This window comes from Gobio gobio, assembly GCF_949357685.1.
Source record: "Gobio gobio genome assembly, chromosome: 20".
NCBI lineage: Eukaryota > Metazoa > Chordata > Actinopteri > Cypriniformes > Gobionidae > Gobio > Gobio gobio.
Window position 1 is genome coordinate 48,015,937 of NC_137113.1, and position 17,500 is coordinate 48,033,436.

The 17,500-nt window shown below is 40.8% G+C and overlaps 2 protein-coding genes across 3 annotated transcripts in view; both read left to right on the forward strand.

The window, feature by feature from the left end:
• Positions 1–5,450, forward strand: part of kdelr2b (KDEL endoplasmic reticulum protein retention receptor 2b) — a 9,688-nt gene extending 4,238 nt beyond the window's left edge. Inside the window, exons 4-5 of the mRNA XM_079801692.1 lie at positions 1–100; positions 4,167–5,450. The exon at positions 1–100 is cut by the window's left edge and continues 153 nt beyond it. Coding sequence (XP_079657818.1) covers positions 1–100; positions 4,167–4,201 — 135 coding nt within the window. The 3' untranslated portion in view covers positions 4,202–5,450. The remainder of the gene's footprint in view (positions 101–4,166) is intronic.
• Positions 5,451–12,973: 7,523 nt separating this feature from the next.
• The window catches only part of daglb (diacylglycerol lipase, beta), a 36,764-nt gene continuing 32,237 nt past the window's right edge, over positions 12,974–17,500 (forward strand). For both annotated transcript variants that reach the window (XM_079845669.1, XM_079845670.1), the window contains exons 1-3: positions 12,974–13,280; positions 15,669–15,820; positions 17,447–17,500. The exon at positions 17,447–17,500 is cut by the window's right edge and continues 121 nt beyond it. In XM_079845669.1, the coding sequence (XP_079701795.1) occupies positions 13,186–13,280; positions 15,669–15,820; positions 17,447–17,500 (301 nt within the window). In that variant the 5' untranslated portion in view covers positions 12,974–13,185. The remainder of the gene's footprint in view (positions 13,281–15,668; positions 15,821–17,446) is intronic.

A 17,500-nucleotide genomic window follows, 5' to 3' on the forward strand; every position in this document is an offset into this window, starting at 1 on the left:
CGCTTCTACTTCGAGGGCTTCTTTGACATGATCGCCATCGTCGCCGGCGTCGTTCAGACAATCCTCTACTGTGATTTCTTTTATCTATACGTAACAAAAGGTGAGTGTTTGTCAGGATTTCTGCTTTAAAAACCCTCAGATGTAGCGTTTGTTTCTACTTACTAGAGCGAATGGCGCATCTCTACTGATTATAATGCACTTCAGATTTAGTTGAATTTAGTCACACTGATCAGTGGAAACACCCGTCTCAGGCTGTTGTTTCAGGAATTAAAGGCGCAATATGTACGCTTTTGGATTACATCCAATTTGTTGACTTGTGTGCATTATCCCAAATGTTTCCAAGAATGTTTAAATCCAGAGAAATCAGTGATTTTACCCAGGAAAATCACTGATTTCTCAGTGGCATCATCCCCGCGTCACCCTCCGGTGTTATTGTGTAGTAACCATGGAAACACCGAAGACGCTTTAATATATAACAGTAAAAAGTACAACATTATGCTTTGGAATGTAGTGAAGTAAACGTTTACCACAGAAAAACACACGCGTTTGAAAAACTTAAAGGCACAGTATGTAAGTTTTAGACTCTTATTTAACTCAAAGGCGTGTCTTGACTCTTGAGTGGGCGGAGCTTTTATTCTCCCGCGAGCGCTTCCGCTTCTTCCGCTCGTGTGCGTGTGTAATTAACATGAATAATTATTATGATTTAGTTTGATTATTAGGATATTTGGTCTGGATTCAATACAATTCAACACACTCGCAAAAAAACTAAAACAAATAGCAACCATTGTAAATAACAAACAGTTCAAAACAATATTATAACATGATTTTATAAAATTACACAAATAAAACAACATAAATACAATAAATAAAACTATTTACAAATATTGTGAAATTTTATAATTGTATTTAATATTTTCACAAGTTCATACTGTATAAATGACTTTTTTGATAAGTTTTTGCTTAAAAATAACTCTTACTATCTTTAATTGGTCTTGTTATTTTGCATTTTAGGCTTATTTTAAGCATGTGTATGTGTATTCTGCACATGTATTTGTTGCAAGAGTAATTGTTTAGGTTTTTTTAGATTTATAGTTCAGATGTGTGGTAATCATATGAGGCGGTAAAACATGGCACTCTGGGTAAATCAACAACAGCAGATTCACACAATCAGACTAACTGTGTTGAGCTGGAGAACAAATGATGAGTTTCTGTCCATCAATGATCCAAACAGTGACTAATAAAACACATCAGATATTATAGCGGCGCTAGTGTTGCCATGGTTACTACACAATAACACCGGAGGGGGACGCGGGTGTGGCGACCAAGCGGCTCCTCCCGCAGTTTCTCCTGAAGCCGATACTGAAGGGCCTTAAACTGCAGTTCATGGACTGGCCACTAGAGGCAGACTCCAGAAGGAGCAGAATCTCACTGAGCTCATGTTAAAATGCCCAACTTTACAGCAGAAGAACACATGTTTACAGGCTGGGACAAATCAATACGGCTAATGTTGCCCTTCATGACGACTGAGGGGGGGGATGTTTTTATAACTCATTCGTTTACATTATATAAAGCCTTAAAGTTCTGCATAATTAAGGGCGTGGTCAGTTTGAGTGACAGGTGGATTGCTGCTGCTGTCACCACTAGCCGTTTGTCTGTTAGCTCCACCCACTCCATCTGTTAGCTCCACCCACTCCACCTGTTAGCTCCACCCACTCCATCTGTTAGCTCCAACCACTCCACCTGTTAGCTCCACCCACTCCATCTGTTAGCTCCACCCACTCCATCTGTTAGCTCCAACCACTCCACCTGTTAGCTCCACCCACTCCACATGTTAGCTCCACCCACTCCACCTGTTAGCTCCACCCACTCCACCTGTTAGCTCCACCCACTCCATCTGTTAGCTCCAACCACTCCACCTGTTAGCTCCACCCACTCCCCATGTTAGCTCCACCCACTCCACCTGTTAGCTCCAACCACTCCACCTGTTAGCTCCACCCACTCCATCTGTTAGCTCCACCCACTCCATCTGTTAGCTCCAACCACTCCATCTGTTAGCTCCAACCACTCCATCTGTTAGCTCCACCCACTCCATCTGTTAGCTCCACCCACTCCATCTGTTAGCTCCACCCACTCCATCTGTTAGCTCCTCTTTGCCCATTTTCACTTGTCCGGGAGTGACAAGATGGCAACTTTAGGCTTCAGAATCCTATCTGTGACGTCACGGACACTACGTCCATATTTTTTACAGTCTATGTAGGCGACACAAACACACGGTCCATGTCCTGGTTAAAACTGCTTATTTCTCTGGATCCTTGGAAACATTTGGGATAATGTCAGTACACAAGTCAGCAAAATATATAACAATGATCTAGTGGATATTTGAATCCAAAAATCTTACATATTGTGCCTTTTACTAAACACGCTCACAGCAGCGGTAACTTTTTTATTGTAATTTGATGCAAAAGTAATAAAATACAAAGTATTAGTGTTATAAATGTACATGTATTTAAAAAAGAAATGAAAATACAAAAAACGCTGCAGGATTTACGATATTGATGACCGTTAAAACTAGGAATGCCACAATTCTCAATATAATATTGAACCGTTCGGTACGGCATTCACGGTTCAATACGCGCTTGTGAATTGCGTTTTTTTTCGGTTTCACATTTAATTAATTCTTTTTCTACAAATTCTATAATTTGTCTCCATCCCAATACTGAACAACACGACATACATTCACATCACACGTTAGTAGTAGAGTTATACTCACAGAACACTAGAGTTATTCACAATCATGAAAGTTCATTATTTGTATGCGTTTTAAAGCCTTGCCGGCTCATTCGCGTGCGCGGTTTTAACATGCGCTTTTCCGAGCGCGCGCACTAAACGCCTGTCAAACACGTGATTACTGGACTAAGTCGTCTTACTGCGCTAATACTGTCAAATACACACAAGGTTAACATAAACACAGTCGGTTATGTCTAAAGTGAAAGTAAAATCGCGCGTGTCTGTATATTAGATGTGTAGATGTCTTTAATTGACAGCGGCGCAGCCTATAGTGAACACGCGGTCCTTAAAGGGACAGTTCACCAAAAAATTATCATTATTTACTCACTCTAATATAGTTTCAAACCTGTATTCATTTCTCGAGTGAAATATCCCTTTAATGTTAATACAACAGCAAAAGACAAAGAGAAAATCACTCACTGCTCTTGACTGAAAAACTAATACAGCAGCTTTAATAAGAATCAGTGTATATTTTATAGTGAAGTCTATGTAGTGTTTTATTTTTACATTCATTCATTCAATTTCATAGTTAAATGCTGCTGTACAGCTCTGAGCTGCCAGTGTAAATCTTTATATATATTTATTTATTTTATATTATACAATACACTAGGAATGTGTACAAGGGTTTTTTTAAGTAAAGTTTTAAGTTTAAGTAAGGTTTTTTCAATTCTTTTAAGTAAAATAAAGAAAGAGTATTGCAATAAAAAAATAGTCTTTTTTCTCTTTAACCTCTTGCGGTTCCTGTCGCCTAAGAATAGAATAACAAAAAATGTATGTGACAAGCCATCAGAACCGAACCGAACCGAAAACCGTGGCTAAAAACCGAGTTATGTATTGAACCGTGGACTAACTGTATTGTTGCATCCTTAGTTAAAACGCGTCATCACAGTCTGTGAAAAGGGTCTATCCAGAGTCAAGACACGCCTTTGTTTAGAATAAGAGACGAGAAATTACACACTGTGCCTTTAATTGGGCATTTTTTTTCTCCGAAGCCCCGGTTAATTTCCAATCTTAAACTCTTTAAACTCCCTGAAACGCCACCATTGTAGTCTTGAGTTTTCTTCCGGGAACAAACACGCCACAATATTCCTCATTATAATAATTAATGCGCAGATTAAAGGGGCGGGGCCTGCTTGAGTTAGATAGTCGTGTGTTGAAACTGCCGGTTATGTTAAAGGGCGGGACATTTCCCAAACACCAATCACAACACACGGCTCAAGCCGACCAATCAGAGCACAGTGTGCTTTTCAGAAGGCGGGGCTTCATAGAGACAGGAACTAAAGAGTTACTGACAGACAATGGGGCGCAACAATGGAGAATATGAGGACATAATCAACATTCATAGAGCATTATAATGATTGACGTGTGTCTCTCTCCAGTGTTGAAAGGAAAGAAGCTGAGTCTGCCAGCGTAAGGGCCACAGACAGGAGCACTGAGGACGAGCGAGATGCCTGAGACGGAGTGCGAAAGACGGCCTTTCCTGGTCACATCAGGAGCTCGGGATTCAAGCCTAGGCCACAACCATGGCTTTTCGGATTCCTGTTTTATGCATCTTGTCTTACCCCTTTTTTTATTATTCTGTATAAAAGAAAGTTTTCTACATGAAACGTGTACTATGATTTGACCGACGGCATCATAAACGAGCTGAAATTGCCTGATCGGGGCAATGATAACAGTCAGGGACTGATTCTTATGATGAATATTGATTTTGTTTGTAAGAGTATTTTCAATCTGATTAAATGTACATGTTTACGCGAAGATTAAGGGAGTGTTTGTTGCTCCGTAGGATAAAATTGAATGGATTTTTTGTTGTTTTTGCTGGATTTCCCAATGCAATAATCCTTTGTTAAAGAAGGCCAGTCACAATCTAGTGGTTCACCCAAACCGCTGGTCTAATTGGGTTCAAATGGCACAATTTCAGTGTTTGAAAGATGGAAAATTTCAAATTTGTACTTTTAAAACAGCTCAAGACTTGGGAAGCGCCACTGTCTGTCAGCGTACAGTATTGACACTGCCTTTATCACTGTAAATGGCTTCTTGAAGAACCAAAAAATAAACCGTATAAAGATTATTATGCCCATTTACACGTTCTTTTTCTGAATCTTCACCTGTAGCTTTGATTGCTTTGTGTTTTTTTCTTCTTTCTCTGTTTGCTTTTTTGATTGGTGTAAAATGATAGTGTGAACTTATGGCCAAATATTAATCACTTTTGACCAGTATTACAAATGCATATTGGTGCGGTGTTCATTTTATTTCTGAGCTTTAAGATATTTTATGGAGAGAACCAAGCAGACCACTTTTTTTTAAAAATCTTAATAATAATCACTTTATTTTAAAATGTCTTCAGTTTGCTTTTAAACTGAGATTTTGCATGGTGACAGCCTTAAATAAAGATTTAATGGGAAACGCTGCTTGTTTTGCAAATTGAATGCCATTTTGTTTTAACTCAACACCATGTCACATCATCCAGAACCTTTAACCAAAGCATGAATCTTGTCCTGTGACGTTGTATTGATGTCGTTCTTTTGAATCGGATCGTTTGAATGAATCAGTTCACGAATCAACCTGAGAATTGGGTCCCCCTTAAAATCATATTATGATAAATGCTGTTTCAACTCTGTTATAATGACCATTTATGTCTGTGTTAGTTCGCTTCTAAACTAGCATAGCATACAGAAGAGCAATTAGCCCGATAGCTTAGTATACGAGTCATTCTTTAATTAGGGGTACATGTCATGTCCATGGACTCAATTATACACATTTTTCATTAACTTTTCACTTCAAGTAATGATTGCTTTTATATCTGGACATTCATTTAATACAAAAATTCAACAGATACCTATATTTTATCTTGCAAAAAGGGCATATTCTATACTGGAATTTGTGCTGTCCGATTTGGTAAAGTGAGGTTTTGCTCTAAAATGCATGCTTCTGTATATATTTCTTATAAATATTTGTTCAAAATAATCATTAAATTATGAGAGAGGTTTTTTTTTAAAAATATTTTGCTCTTGCATCCACATTAAATCATCCATTTTGTGTATGTCTGAGAAATCAGTGTCAACTGTGTTACTCCCTATAAAACCCGCTAAAAATAAGCAATGGTTTGTTCCAAAGTCACATGTCCAACATCACGTGATGACATTCCTTTTTTGGAGGGAAATTTGAAGACCGTGTGGTAAGTCATAGCTTCTCTTCAATATATGATCTATATTATCGTCTGCACATAGAGTAGATTAATTGATTATCAACTGTGTTATCAACACGTTCTGGTGAACTTACGTCACATTATATTTATAAATGTGAAGAGAAAGAATATATAAACATAAGTAAATCATGGTCAACTCCTAACTAGTCCAAGGCCAGCAGTTTGCAAAAGACCCTAAAATGGCCAAATGTCAACTGTGTTACCTGTCAACTGTGATACCCGTCAACTTTGTTACCCATCAACTGTGTTAACCATCAACTGTGTTATCCGTCAACAGTGTTATCCGTCAACAGTGTTATCCGTCAACAGTGTTACCCGTCAACTGTGTTACCCGTCAACTGTGTTACCCATCAACTGTGTTACCCGTCAACTGTGTTACCCATCAACTGTGTTACCCGTCAACTGTGTTACCCATCAACTGTGTTACCCGTCAACTGTGTTACCCGTCAACTGTGTTACCCGTCAACTGTGTTACCCATCAACTGTGTTACCCGTCAACTGTGTTACCCGTCAACTGTGTTACCCGTCAACTGTGTTACCCGTCAACAGTGTTATCCGTCAACAGTGTTATCCGTCAACAGTGTTATCCGTCAACAGTGTTATCCGTCAACAGTGTTACCCGTCAACTGTGTTACCCGTCAACTGTGTTACCCATCAACTGTGTTACCCGTCAACTGTGTTACCCGTCAACTGTGTTACCTGTCAACTGTGTTACCCGTCAACTGTGTTAGCTGTCAACTGTGTTACCCATCAACTGTGTTACCCTTCAACTGTTATCCGTCAACTGTGTTACCCGTCAACTGTGTTACCCTTCAACTGTGTTACCTGTCAACTGTGTTACCCTTCAACTGTGTTAGCTGTCAACTGTTTTATCCGTCAACTGTGTTACCCATCAACTGTGTTACCCTTCAACTGTGTTAGCTCTCAACTGTGTTATCCGTCAACTGCGTTACCTGTCAACTGTGTTACCTGTCACCTGTATTACCCTTCAACTGTGTTAGCTGTCAACTGTGTTATCCGTCAACTGTGTTACCTGTCACCTGTGTTACCTGTCATCTGTGTTACCCTTCAACTGTGTTAGCTGTCAACTGTGTTACCCGTCAACTGTGTTACCCGTCAACTGTGTTACCCGTCAACTGTGTTAGCTGTCAACTGTGTTACCCATCAACTGTGTTACCCGTCAACTGTGTTACCCGTCAACTGTGTAACCCGTCAACTGTGTTACCCTTCAACTGTATTAGCTGTCAACTGTGTTATCCGTCAACTGTGTTAGCTGTCAACTGTGTTACCCGTCAACTGTGTTACCCTTCAACTGTATTAGCTGTCAACTGTGTTATCCGTCAACTGTGTTAGCTGTCAACTGTGTTACCCGTCAACTGTGTTACCCGTCAACTGTGTTACCCTTCAACTGTGTTACCCTTCAACTGTGTTAGCTGTCAACTGTGTTATCCGTCAACTGTGTTACCTGTCACCTGTGTTCTGATGTGTCCTGTCAACAGTGTTACTCTTGTCAACTGTGTTACCTGTCAACTGTGATACCTGTCAACTGTGATACCCATCAACTGTTACCTGTCAACTGTGTTACCCGTCAACTGTGATACCTGTCAACTGTGATACCTGTCAACTGTGTTACCCGTCAACTGTGTTACCCGTCAACTGTGATACCCATCAACTGTTACCTGTCAACTGTGTTACCCGTCAACTGTGATACCTGTCAACTGTGATACCTGTCAACTGTGATACCCATCAACTGTTACCTGTCAACTGTGTTACCCGTCAACTGTGATACCTGTCAACTGTGATACCCGTCAACTGTGATACCCGTCAACTGTGTTACACGTCAACTGTGATACCCGTCAACTGTGATACCCGTCAACTGTGTTACACGTCAACTGTGATACCCGTCAACTGTGTTACACGTCAACTGTGATACCTGTCAACTGTGATACCCATCAACTGTTACCTGTCAACTGTGTTACCCGTCAACTGTGATACCTGTCAACTGTGATACCTGTCAACTGTGTTACCTGTCAACTGTGTTACCCGTCAACTGTGATACCCATCAACTGTTACCTGTCAACTGTGTTACCCGTCAACTGTGATACCTGTCAACTGTGATACCTGTCAACTGTGATACCCATCAACTGTTACCTGTCACCTGTGTTACCCGTCAACTGTGATACCTGTCAACTGTGATACCCGTCAACTGTGATACCCGTCAACTGTGTTACACGTCAACTGTGATACCTGTCAACTGTGATACCCATCAACTGTTACCTGTCAACTGTGTTACCCGTCAACTGTGTTACCTGTCAACTGTGATACCCATCAACTATGTTACCTGTCAACTGTGTTACCTGTCAACTGTGATACCCATCAACTGTGTTACCCGTCAACAGTGATACCTGTCAACTGTGTTACCCTTCAACTGTGTTAGCTGTCAACTGTGTTATCCGTCAACTGTGTTACCTGTCACCTGTGTTCTGATGTGTCCTGTCAACAGTGTTACTCTTGTCAACTGTGTTACCTGTCAACTGTGATACCTGTCAACTGTGATACCCATCAACTGTTACCCGTCAACTGTGTTACCCGTCAACTGTGTTACCTGTCAACTGTGATACCCGTCAACTGTGTTACCCGTCAACTGTGTTACACGTCAACTGTGATACCTGTCAACTGTGTTACCCGTCAACTGTGTTACCTGTCAACTGTGATACCCATCAACTGTGTTACCTGTCAACTGTGTTACCTGTCAACTGTGTTACCCGTCAACTGTGTTAGCTGTCAACTGTGTTATCCGTCAACTGTGTTACCCGTCAACTGTGTTAGCTGTCAACTGTGTTACCCGTCAACTGTGTTACCCGTCAACTGTGTTACCCGTCAACTGTGTTACCCGTCAACTGTGTTACCCGTCAACTGTGTTACCCGTCAACTGTGTTACCCGTCAACTGTGTTATCCGTCAACTGTGTTATCAGTCAACTGTGTTACCCGTCAACTGTGTTACCCGTCAACTGTGTTACCCGTCAACTGTGTTACCCGTCAACTGTGTTACCCGTCAACTGTGTTATCCGTCAACAGTGTTATCCGTCAACAGTGTTATCCGTCAACAGTGTTATCCGTCAACAGTGTTACCCGTCAACTGTGTTACCCGTCAACTGTGTTAGCTGTCAACTGTGTTACCCTTCAACTGTGTTACCCGTCAACTGTGATACCTGTCAACTGTGTTACCCGTCAACTGTGTTACCCGTCAACTGTGTTATCCGTCAACTGTGTTACCCGTCAACTGTGATACCTGTCAACTGTGTTACCCGTCAACTGTGTTAGCTGTCAACTGTGTTACCCGTCAACTGTGTTACCCGTCAACTGTGATACCTGTCAACTGTGTTACCCGTCAACTGTGTTACCCGTCAACTGTGTTATCCGTCAACTGTGATACCCGTCAACTGTGATACCTGTCAACTGTGTTATCCGTCAACTGTGTTACCCGTCAACTGTGTTACCCGTCAACTGTGATACCTGTCAACTGTGTTACCCGTCAACTGTGTTACCCGTCAACTGTGTTATCCGTCAACAGTGTTATCCGTCAACAGTGTTATCCGTCAACAGTGTTATCCGTCAACAGTGTTATCCGTCAACAGTGTTACCCGTCAACTGTGTTACCCGTCAACTGTGATACCCGTCAACTGTGTTACCCGTCAACTGTTTACCCATCAACTGTTTACCCGTCAACTGTGTTACCCGTCAACTGTGTTATTCGTCAACTGTATACCCGTCAACTGTGTTACTTGTCAACTGTGTTACCCGTCAACTGTGTTACCCATCAACTGTGTTACCCGTCAACTGTGTTACCCGTCAACTGTGTTACCCGTCAACTGTGTTAGCTGTCAACTGTGTTACCCGTCAACTGTGTTATCCGTCAATTGTGTTACCCGTCAACTGTGTTAGCTGTCAACTGTGTTAGCTGTCAACTGTGTTATCCGTCAACTGTGTTATCCGTCAACTCTGTTATCCGTCAACAGTGTTACCCGTCAACTGTGTTACCCGTCAACTGTGTTAGCTGTCAACTGTGTTACCCGTCAACTGTGTTATCCGTCAATTGTGTTACCCGTCAACTGTGTTACCCGTCAACTGTGTTAGCTGTCAACTGTGTTATCCGTCAACTGTGTTATCCGTCAACTCTGTTATCCGTCAACAGTGTTACCCGTCAACTGTGTTACCCGTCAACTGTGTTAGCTGTCAACTGTGTTACCCGTCAACTGTGTTATCCGTCAACTGTTTACCCGTCATCTGTGTTACCCGTCAACTGTGTTAGCCGTCAACTGTGTTACCCGTCAACTGTGTTAGCCGTCAACTGTGTTAGCCGTCAACTGTGTTAACTGTCAACTGTGTTACCCGTCAACTGTGTTACCCGTCAACTGTGTTACCCGTCAACTGTGTTATCCGTCAACAGTGTTATCTGTCAACAGTGTTATCCGTCAACAGTGTTACCCGTCAACTGTGTTACCCGTCAACTGTGTTACCCGTCAACTGTGTTACCCGTCAACTGTGTTATCCGTCAACTGTGTTATCAGTCAACTGTGTTACCCGTCAACTGTGTTACCCGTCAACTGTGTTAGCCGTCAACTGTGTTAGCCGTCAACTGTGTTACCCGTCAACTGTGTTACCCGTCAACTGTGTTAGCTGTCAACTGTGATACCCGTCAACGGATGTGATACGGATGTGAACTGTGAACTGTGATGTGAACTGTGATACCCGTCAACGGATGACGGATGTGTTAGCTGTTTACCCGTTGACGGGTAACTGTGATAACACAGTTTACCCGTCAACTGTGTTACTTGTCAACTGTGTTACCCGTCAACTGTGTTACCCATCAACTGTGTTACCCGTCAACTGTGATACCCGTCAACTGTGTTACCTGTCAACTGTGTTACCCATCAACTGTGTTACCCGTCAACTGTGATACCCGTCAACTGTGTTACCCGTCAACTGTGATACCCGTCAACTGTGATACCCGTCAACTGTGTTACCCGTCAACTGTGTTATCCGTCAACTGTGTTACCCGTCAACTGTGTTACCCGTCAACTGTGTTACCCGTCAACTGTGTTACCCGTCAACTGTGTTACCCGTCAACTGTGTTAGCTGTCAACTGTGTTATCCGTCAACTGTGTTACCCGTCAACTGTGTTATCCGTCAACTGTGTTATCCGTCAACTGTGTTACCCGTCAACTGTGTTATCCGTCAACTGTGTTATCCGTCAACTGTGTTACCCGTCAACTGTGTTACCCGTCAACTGTGTTATCCGTCAACTGTGTTATCAGTCAACTGTGTTACCCGTCAACTGTGTTACCCGTCAACTGTGTTAGCCGTCAACTGTGTTACCCGTCAACTGTGTTAGCTGTCAACTGTGTTATCCGTCAACTGTGTTACCCGTCAACTGTTAGCTGTCAACTGTGTTATCCGTAAACTGTGTTATCCGTCAACTGTGTTATCCGTCAACTGTGTTACCCGTCAACTGTTATCCGTCAACTGTGTTACCCGTCAACTGTGTTACCCGTCAACTGTGTTACCCTTCAACTGTGTTACCTGTTAACTGTGTAATCCGTCAACTGTGTTAGCTGTCAACTGTGTTAGCTGTCAACTGTGTTACCCGTCAACTGTGTTACCCGTCAACTGTGTTACCCGTCAACTGTGTTAGCTGTCAACTGTGTTATCCGTCAACTTACGGCTTTCCTGTAGCTCAAACAGTAGAGCATGGCGCTAGCAACGCCAAGGTCATGGGTTCGATTCCCAGGGAAAGCAAGAATTGACAAAATGTAAAATGTGTATCTTGAATGCAATGTAAGTCGCTTTTTATAAAAGCGTCTGCCAAATGCATAAATGTAAATGTAAATGTAAATGTCAACTGTGTTAGCTGTCAACTGTTAGTTGTCAACTGTGTTATCCGTCAACTGTGTTATCCGTCAACTGTGTTATCCGTCAACTGTGTTATCCGTCAACTGTGTTAGCTGTCAACTGTGTTACCCGTCAACTGTGTTAGCTGTCAACTGTGTTAGCTGTCAACTGTGTTAGCTGTCAACTGTGTTACCCGTCAACTGTGTTAGCTGTCAACTGTGTTAGCTGTCAACTGTGTTATCTGTCAACTGTGTTCCCGTCAACTGTGTTACCCGTCAACTGTGTTAGCTGTCAACTGTGTTAGCTGTCAACTGTGTTAGCTGTCAACTGTGTTACCCGTCAACTGTGTTATCTGTCAACTGTGTTATCTGTCAACTGTGTTCCCGTCAACTGTGTTACCCGTCAACTGTGTTACCCGTCAACTGTGTTACCCGTCAACTGTGTTACCCGTGAACTGTGTTATCCGTCAACTGTGTTATCCGTCAACTGTGTTACCCGTCAACTGTGTTACCCGTCAACTGTGTTACCCGTCAACTGTGTTACCCGTCAACTGTGTTATCCGTGAACTGTGTTATCCGTCAACTGTGTTCTAATGTGTCCTGTCAACGGTGTTACTCTTGTCAACTGTGTTATGTGTGGTTTGTATGTCATAAATCTTTTAAATGTGAACTAAACCGTCAGAAAAACAAATAGGGATATCTCTGGAGATGGAAATCTTGGGTAAAGAAGGCGAATAATACTGTGGATTTATGACACAGCATTTGTCCGTAACACAGTTGACAAAATAATGAATCAAATGTTAATTTTTGTTATTTAAAAGCTTGCCAAATTATTAATTTGGCACATTAAGGGCATATATTATCCAAACGCCTTGTGAATTGATCAAAAAAGAATACTGATTTCCTGACCTTTTGGCTGACATCATGAAATGTACCCCTAAATATAGAATGACTCATACACACATTTGTTCTTACCCTACATATATTCTCAATCATTTTTAATAAATCTGAATTCAATTCACCCTATTGCTTTATTGCATCCCTAACCCAGTACGGAACTACTTCGCCGCCGGAACTTCATCTCACGGACACATTTCGTCGCTACACAGAAAAGGGAAAACAACAAACCCTACCCGCTGCAGTGTCAACGTTACATGACAGACGTCAGTGAACGAGTCATTTATCATCATGTTGTAATATCGAGATTACAGGCGGGCAGGGCAATGGGCTTCTGTGCTACTGTCACACATTCATGATCGCGACAGAACGGCTGGGTTGAGGTCGGAAACGCCGTCAGGATGCCCGGAATGGTGGCGTTTGGACGCCGATGGCGGATCGCCAGCGATGATCTGGTGTTTCCCGGCGCCTTCGAGTTATTGATCAGAGCTCTGTGGTAAAACAGGAACAGATAACTGACTTTTTAGCTTACTTGCTATTTTTAGGGTATTGTGCAACGCTTGTACCACGTTATTGAATGATTGCGATATTCACATACCATCCCAGCTACAAAAAATACGTTCTTTGAACGTTTCCATTACAGAAACGACATTTCTGAACGGTCGAAACGTCGCGTTTTTTTTTAATAATCAACGTTCTGTAAACATTCTGAAACGAGTAGTACAGTTTTTTAAAGAAAACGTCCCATAAATAATGTGTAAATATTGTTTTGTGCTAGCGTTGTTACCATAATGATTTGTCTTAAAGGCGCAATATGTAAGTTTTTGGATTAAAATATCCGACTAGAAAAGTGTTATTGTGTAGTAACCATGGCAACACTAGCCGCTTTAATATCTGATGTGTAATATCACAGACACTGTTTGGATCATTGATGGACAGAAACTCATCATCTTATTGTGTAAATCTGCTGTTGTTGATTTGCCATGTTTTACCGCCTAATATGATCTAAGTGTCTCATAGTAGCGCCAGAGTAGCATTACAACATCACGTTAACACACTCACATGTGTGTGAGAGGATAAAACAGCGCTGCGTTACACACACACACACACACACACGCATGTTAAAGCTCCGCCCAATCAAGAGTCAAGACACGCCTTTGTTTTGAATAAGAGACGAAAAATGACATACTGTGCCTTTAACATTAATAACAGACTGCAGGATGTTTATTAAGCTGCTGTCGCTTTGAGCGAATGCACGGGTCCAATATACTGATACACATGCGCTTCTCTACTGTTTACGTTAACTTAAGCCAGACTATGTTTACTAGGATATCAGCCAAGAATTGTGTGTGAACTTGTCCGTTTAAGCGCAAGAAGACATGCGTTTTAACATCGCACAAGGTAAATAAGAGACATCTAGTGGAGAAGACTAGCTCTTTTATAAACCACAGACCAGGAGAAACATTTGAAACATTCATTTCAGTCCATAAATCATAAACATTCACCATGGATTTAATGTAGTAACACCACATGGGATTGTGGAAGAAATGGTCAAATGTTTTTTATTTTACATTATTCATCTCAGGGTTCGTACAACCTTTTGAGAGTGAAATTCAAGTGTTTCACACTTTCTCCAGCACTTCAAAGCTCTAAATATTATCACATATTAATATTATTTTTAGTGTGATGATCTGTAAAACTAAAAGTTTAAATGTGCTAGCCACTTTATGGCAAAAAAACACCACTATAACCAGTAGGTGGTGGCATAGGAGCACTTATTTGACATTTCCACTCATTTAATATATGGAAAAAAGTAGGAAGTCACAAAGTCTCATGAAAAACTAAAACTTTTCTTCAAATTGTGACTGGATTACACAGAAATAAGTAAAGAGATTTCCTTTTAGTTCAGTGTGATACTATTTAGAACAACAGTACATTTAATAAGAGTGGAATATTACAATTTTCCTTATAAAAATGAGGTTTTTGCACATTACTGTTGTTAATAAAAGTTAATTTTTTCTGCATATCAACTCAAGCTCAGCACTTCACTGTTACATTTCCAATAAACAAACATGTACTATTATTAGTAACTGCACTTATTAACAAAACAATGCAAAACAATAGTCATTTTATGATTAAATTAACCTTATGATAAATGTTCCTCCAGGTTCCACTGCTCTCTAATGTTAGTCTGGAGCTCTGTATTATCAAAGTATTATTATTAGGGCTGTCAAAAGATTAATCGCGATTAATCGCATCCAAAATAAAAGTTTGTGTTTACATAATATATGTGTGTGTACTCTGTTAATTATTATTTATATATAAATACACACACAAGAATGTATATATTTAAGAAAAAAATATTATTTTTATATATAAAACATTTATATTTATATTTATTATAGATTATATAAATGCATATACATGCAAATATTTCTTAAATATATACATGAATGTGTGTGTATTTATATATAAATAATAATTAACAGAGTACACACACATATATTATGTAAACACAAACTTTTATCTTGGATGCGATTAATCTTTTGACAGCCCTAATTATTAGTAATACAGTTAGATTTGGTTATAAATAAATAGGCCCCTAAATGTTCAGGCTAAAATACCCTGAGATATTATGTTCAATGTTTGCAGGAAGTAAATGCGTAAAAAAGATTAATTTATAGCTTTTGAGAATTGGTATATTGACCACATTTATGGAATTATTATGAAAAATTATAACTATTATCGTTTATAACCGCAACGAAGTTCTGAGAACGTTCCCTGTTTGCTGGGATGGCTTTTAAAAATAAAAACTTTACCATATTAATTATCCAACATATGCTAAAATAAGCTTGTTCCTGAAAGCTCTTATTTTGTCTCTTAGGTGGGTCGCGACCTTAGTTCTGTACATTAACCATAAGGGCCGGTTTGACTGTCATGGCGGAGCGTATTTGCATAATTACCTTGTAGTTCTTCTTGTGCTGTTGGCCGTCATCATCTTCACATTATGTGCGATTGTTTACGTCAGTGCTCAAGGTAGGTGTCTCTCATGATGGGATGTCCGACATAGAGACAGAGCGTATTTAGGCCACGCCCACACCGGGGGGGGAACCAATCCAACGCTCTCCATTGACTTTGCATTGCGTGAGGCTGCCTCATTGTCATTTCGGACTTATAACAAAAAACAGAACAATGTCTAAAAGCTGATATGTGACAAAGTGTACAGCAAACAAGCTAAAAAACACAGAAATAAGTTTTTATAAGCTGTCGACCCAAAAAAAAACGAGAGTTTAAGGAGACAAAAGTGGATAGAGGCAGTAAAACGTGACGCTTCAGCTGAAGAATGGGTCAATTTTGGGATCCTGACACTCAGTGTATCTCAGTGTGTGTGTGTGTGTGCAGTAAACATTGTCACTGTTAAGTCAAATATCCAAATGTCAGTTTTATATATGATATTTCCTGTCGCTGATTGCGTCCCCCTCTAGTGTGTGCACTTCTCAGTGTAATATAACGTGTCTCAATGGCCTGTATCCACTTTTTTGTCCTTAAAGGGTTAGTTCACCCAAAAATGTAAATTCTGTCATTAATGACTGAGCCTCATGTGGTTGGACACCCGTCAGACCTCCGTTCATCTTCAGACACAAATGAAGATATTTTAGTGTAAAGCTGATGCTCTGAAAGGCCTCCATTGGCTCAACTTTACACTCTCAAGACCCTTAAAAGACACTAAAGACTAAAGTTACAAAGTCCATCTCACTACAGCGGCTCTACAATAACTTTATGAAGTGACGAGAAAAGTTTTTGTGCGCAAAAAACCCCTAAATAACGACTTATATAGTGATGACGATTTCAAAACACGGCATCATGAAGCTTCGAAGCGTTATGAATCAGTGAGTCGATTCATGATTCGGATCGCGTGTCAAACCGCCAAACTGCTGAATCGACTCACTGATTCATAACGCTTCAAACTGCTGAATCGACTCACTGATTCATAACGCTTCAAACCGCTGAATCGACTCACTGATTCATAACGCTTCAAACCGCTGAATCGACTCACTGATTCATGAGGCCGTGTTTTGAAATCGTCATCACTATATAAGTCGTTATTTAGGGTTTTTTTGCGCACAGAAACTATTCTCGTCTTCATAAAGTTATTGTAGAGCCGCTGTAGTGAGATGGACTTTGTAACTTTAGTCTTTAGTGTCTTTTAAGGGTCTTGAGAGTGTAAAGTTGAGCCAATGGAGGCCTTTCAGAGCATCAGATTTACACTAAAATATCTTCATTTGTGTCTGAAGATGAACGGAGGTCTGACGGGTGTCCAACCACATGAGGGTCAGTCATTAATGACACAATTTACATTTTTGGGTGAACTAACCCTTTAAACGCTCATTTTTTGGGTCAATAGCTTATAAAAACGTCTGGGTTTTTGGTTGTGGGTTTTGTTTAGCTTGTTTGCAGTACACTTTGTCACATATCAGCTTTTAGACATTGTTCAGTTTTTTTGTTATAAGTCCGAAATGACAATGATGCAGCCTCACACAATGCAAAGTCACTGGAGAGCGTTGGATTGTTTCCCCCCCGGTGTGGGCGTGGCCTTCAGATTATGACGCGTGTCGCTCTGTCTCTATCTGGGGTTCAGTCTAATGCTGTGATTGGTCTTAGGGACCATAATGAATCCGGGGCCCCGGCGCTCCATGATGGCGCTGGTGTATCTGC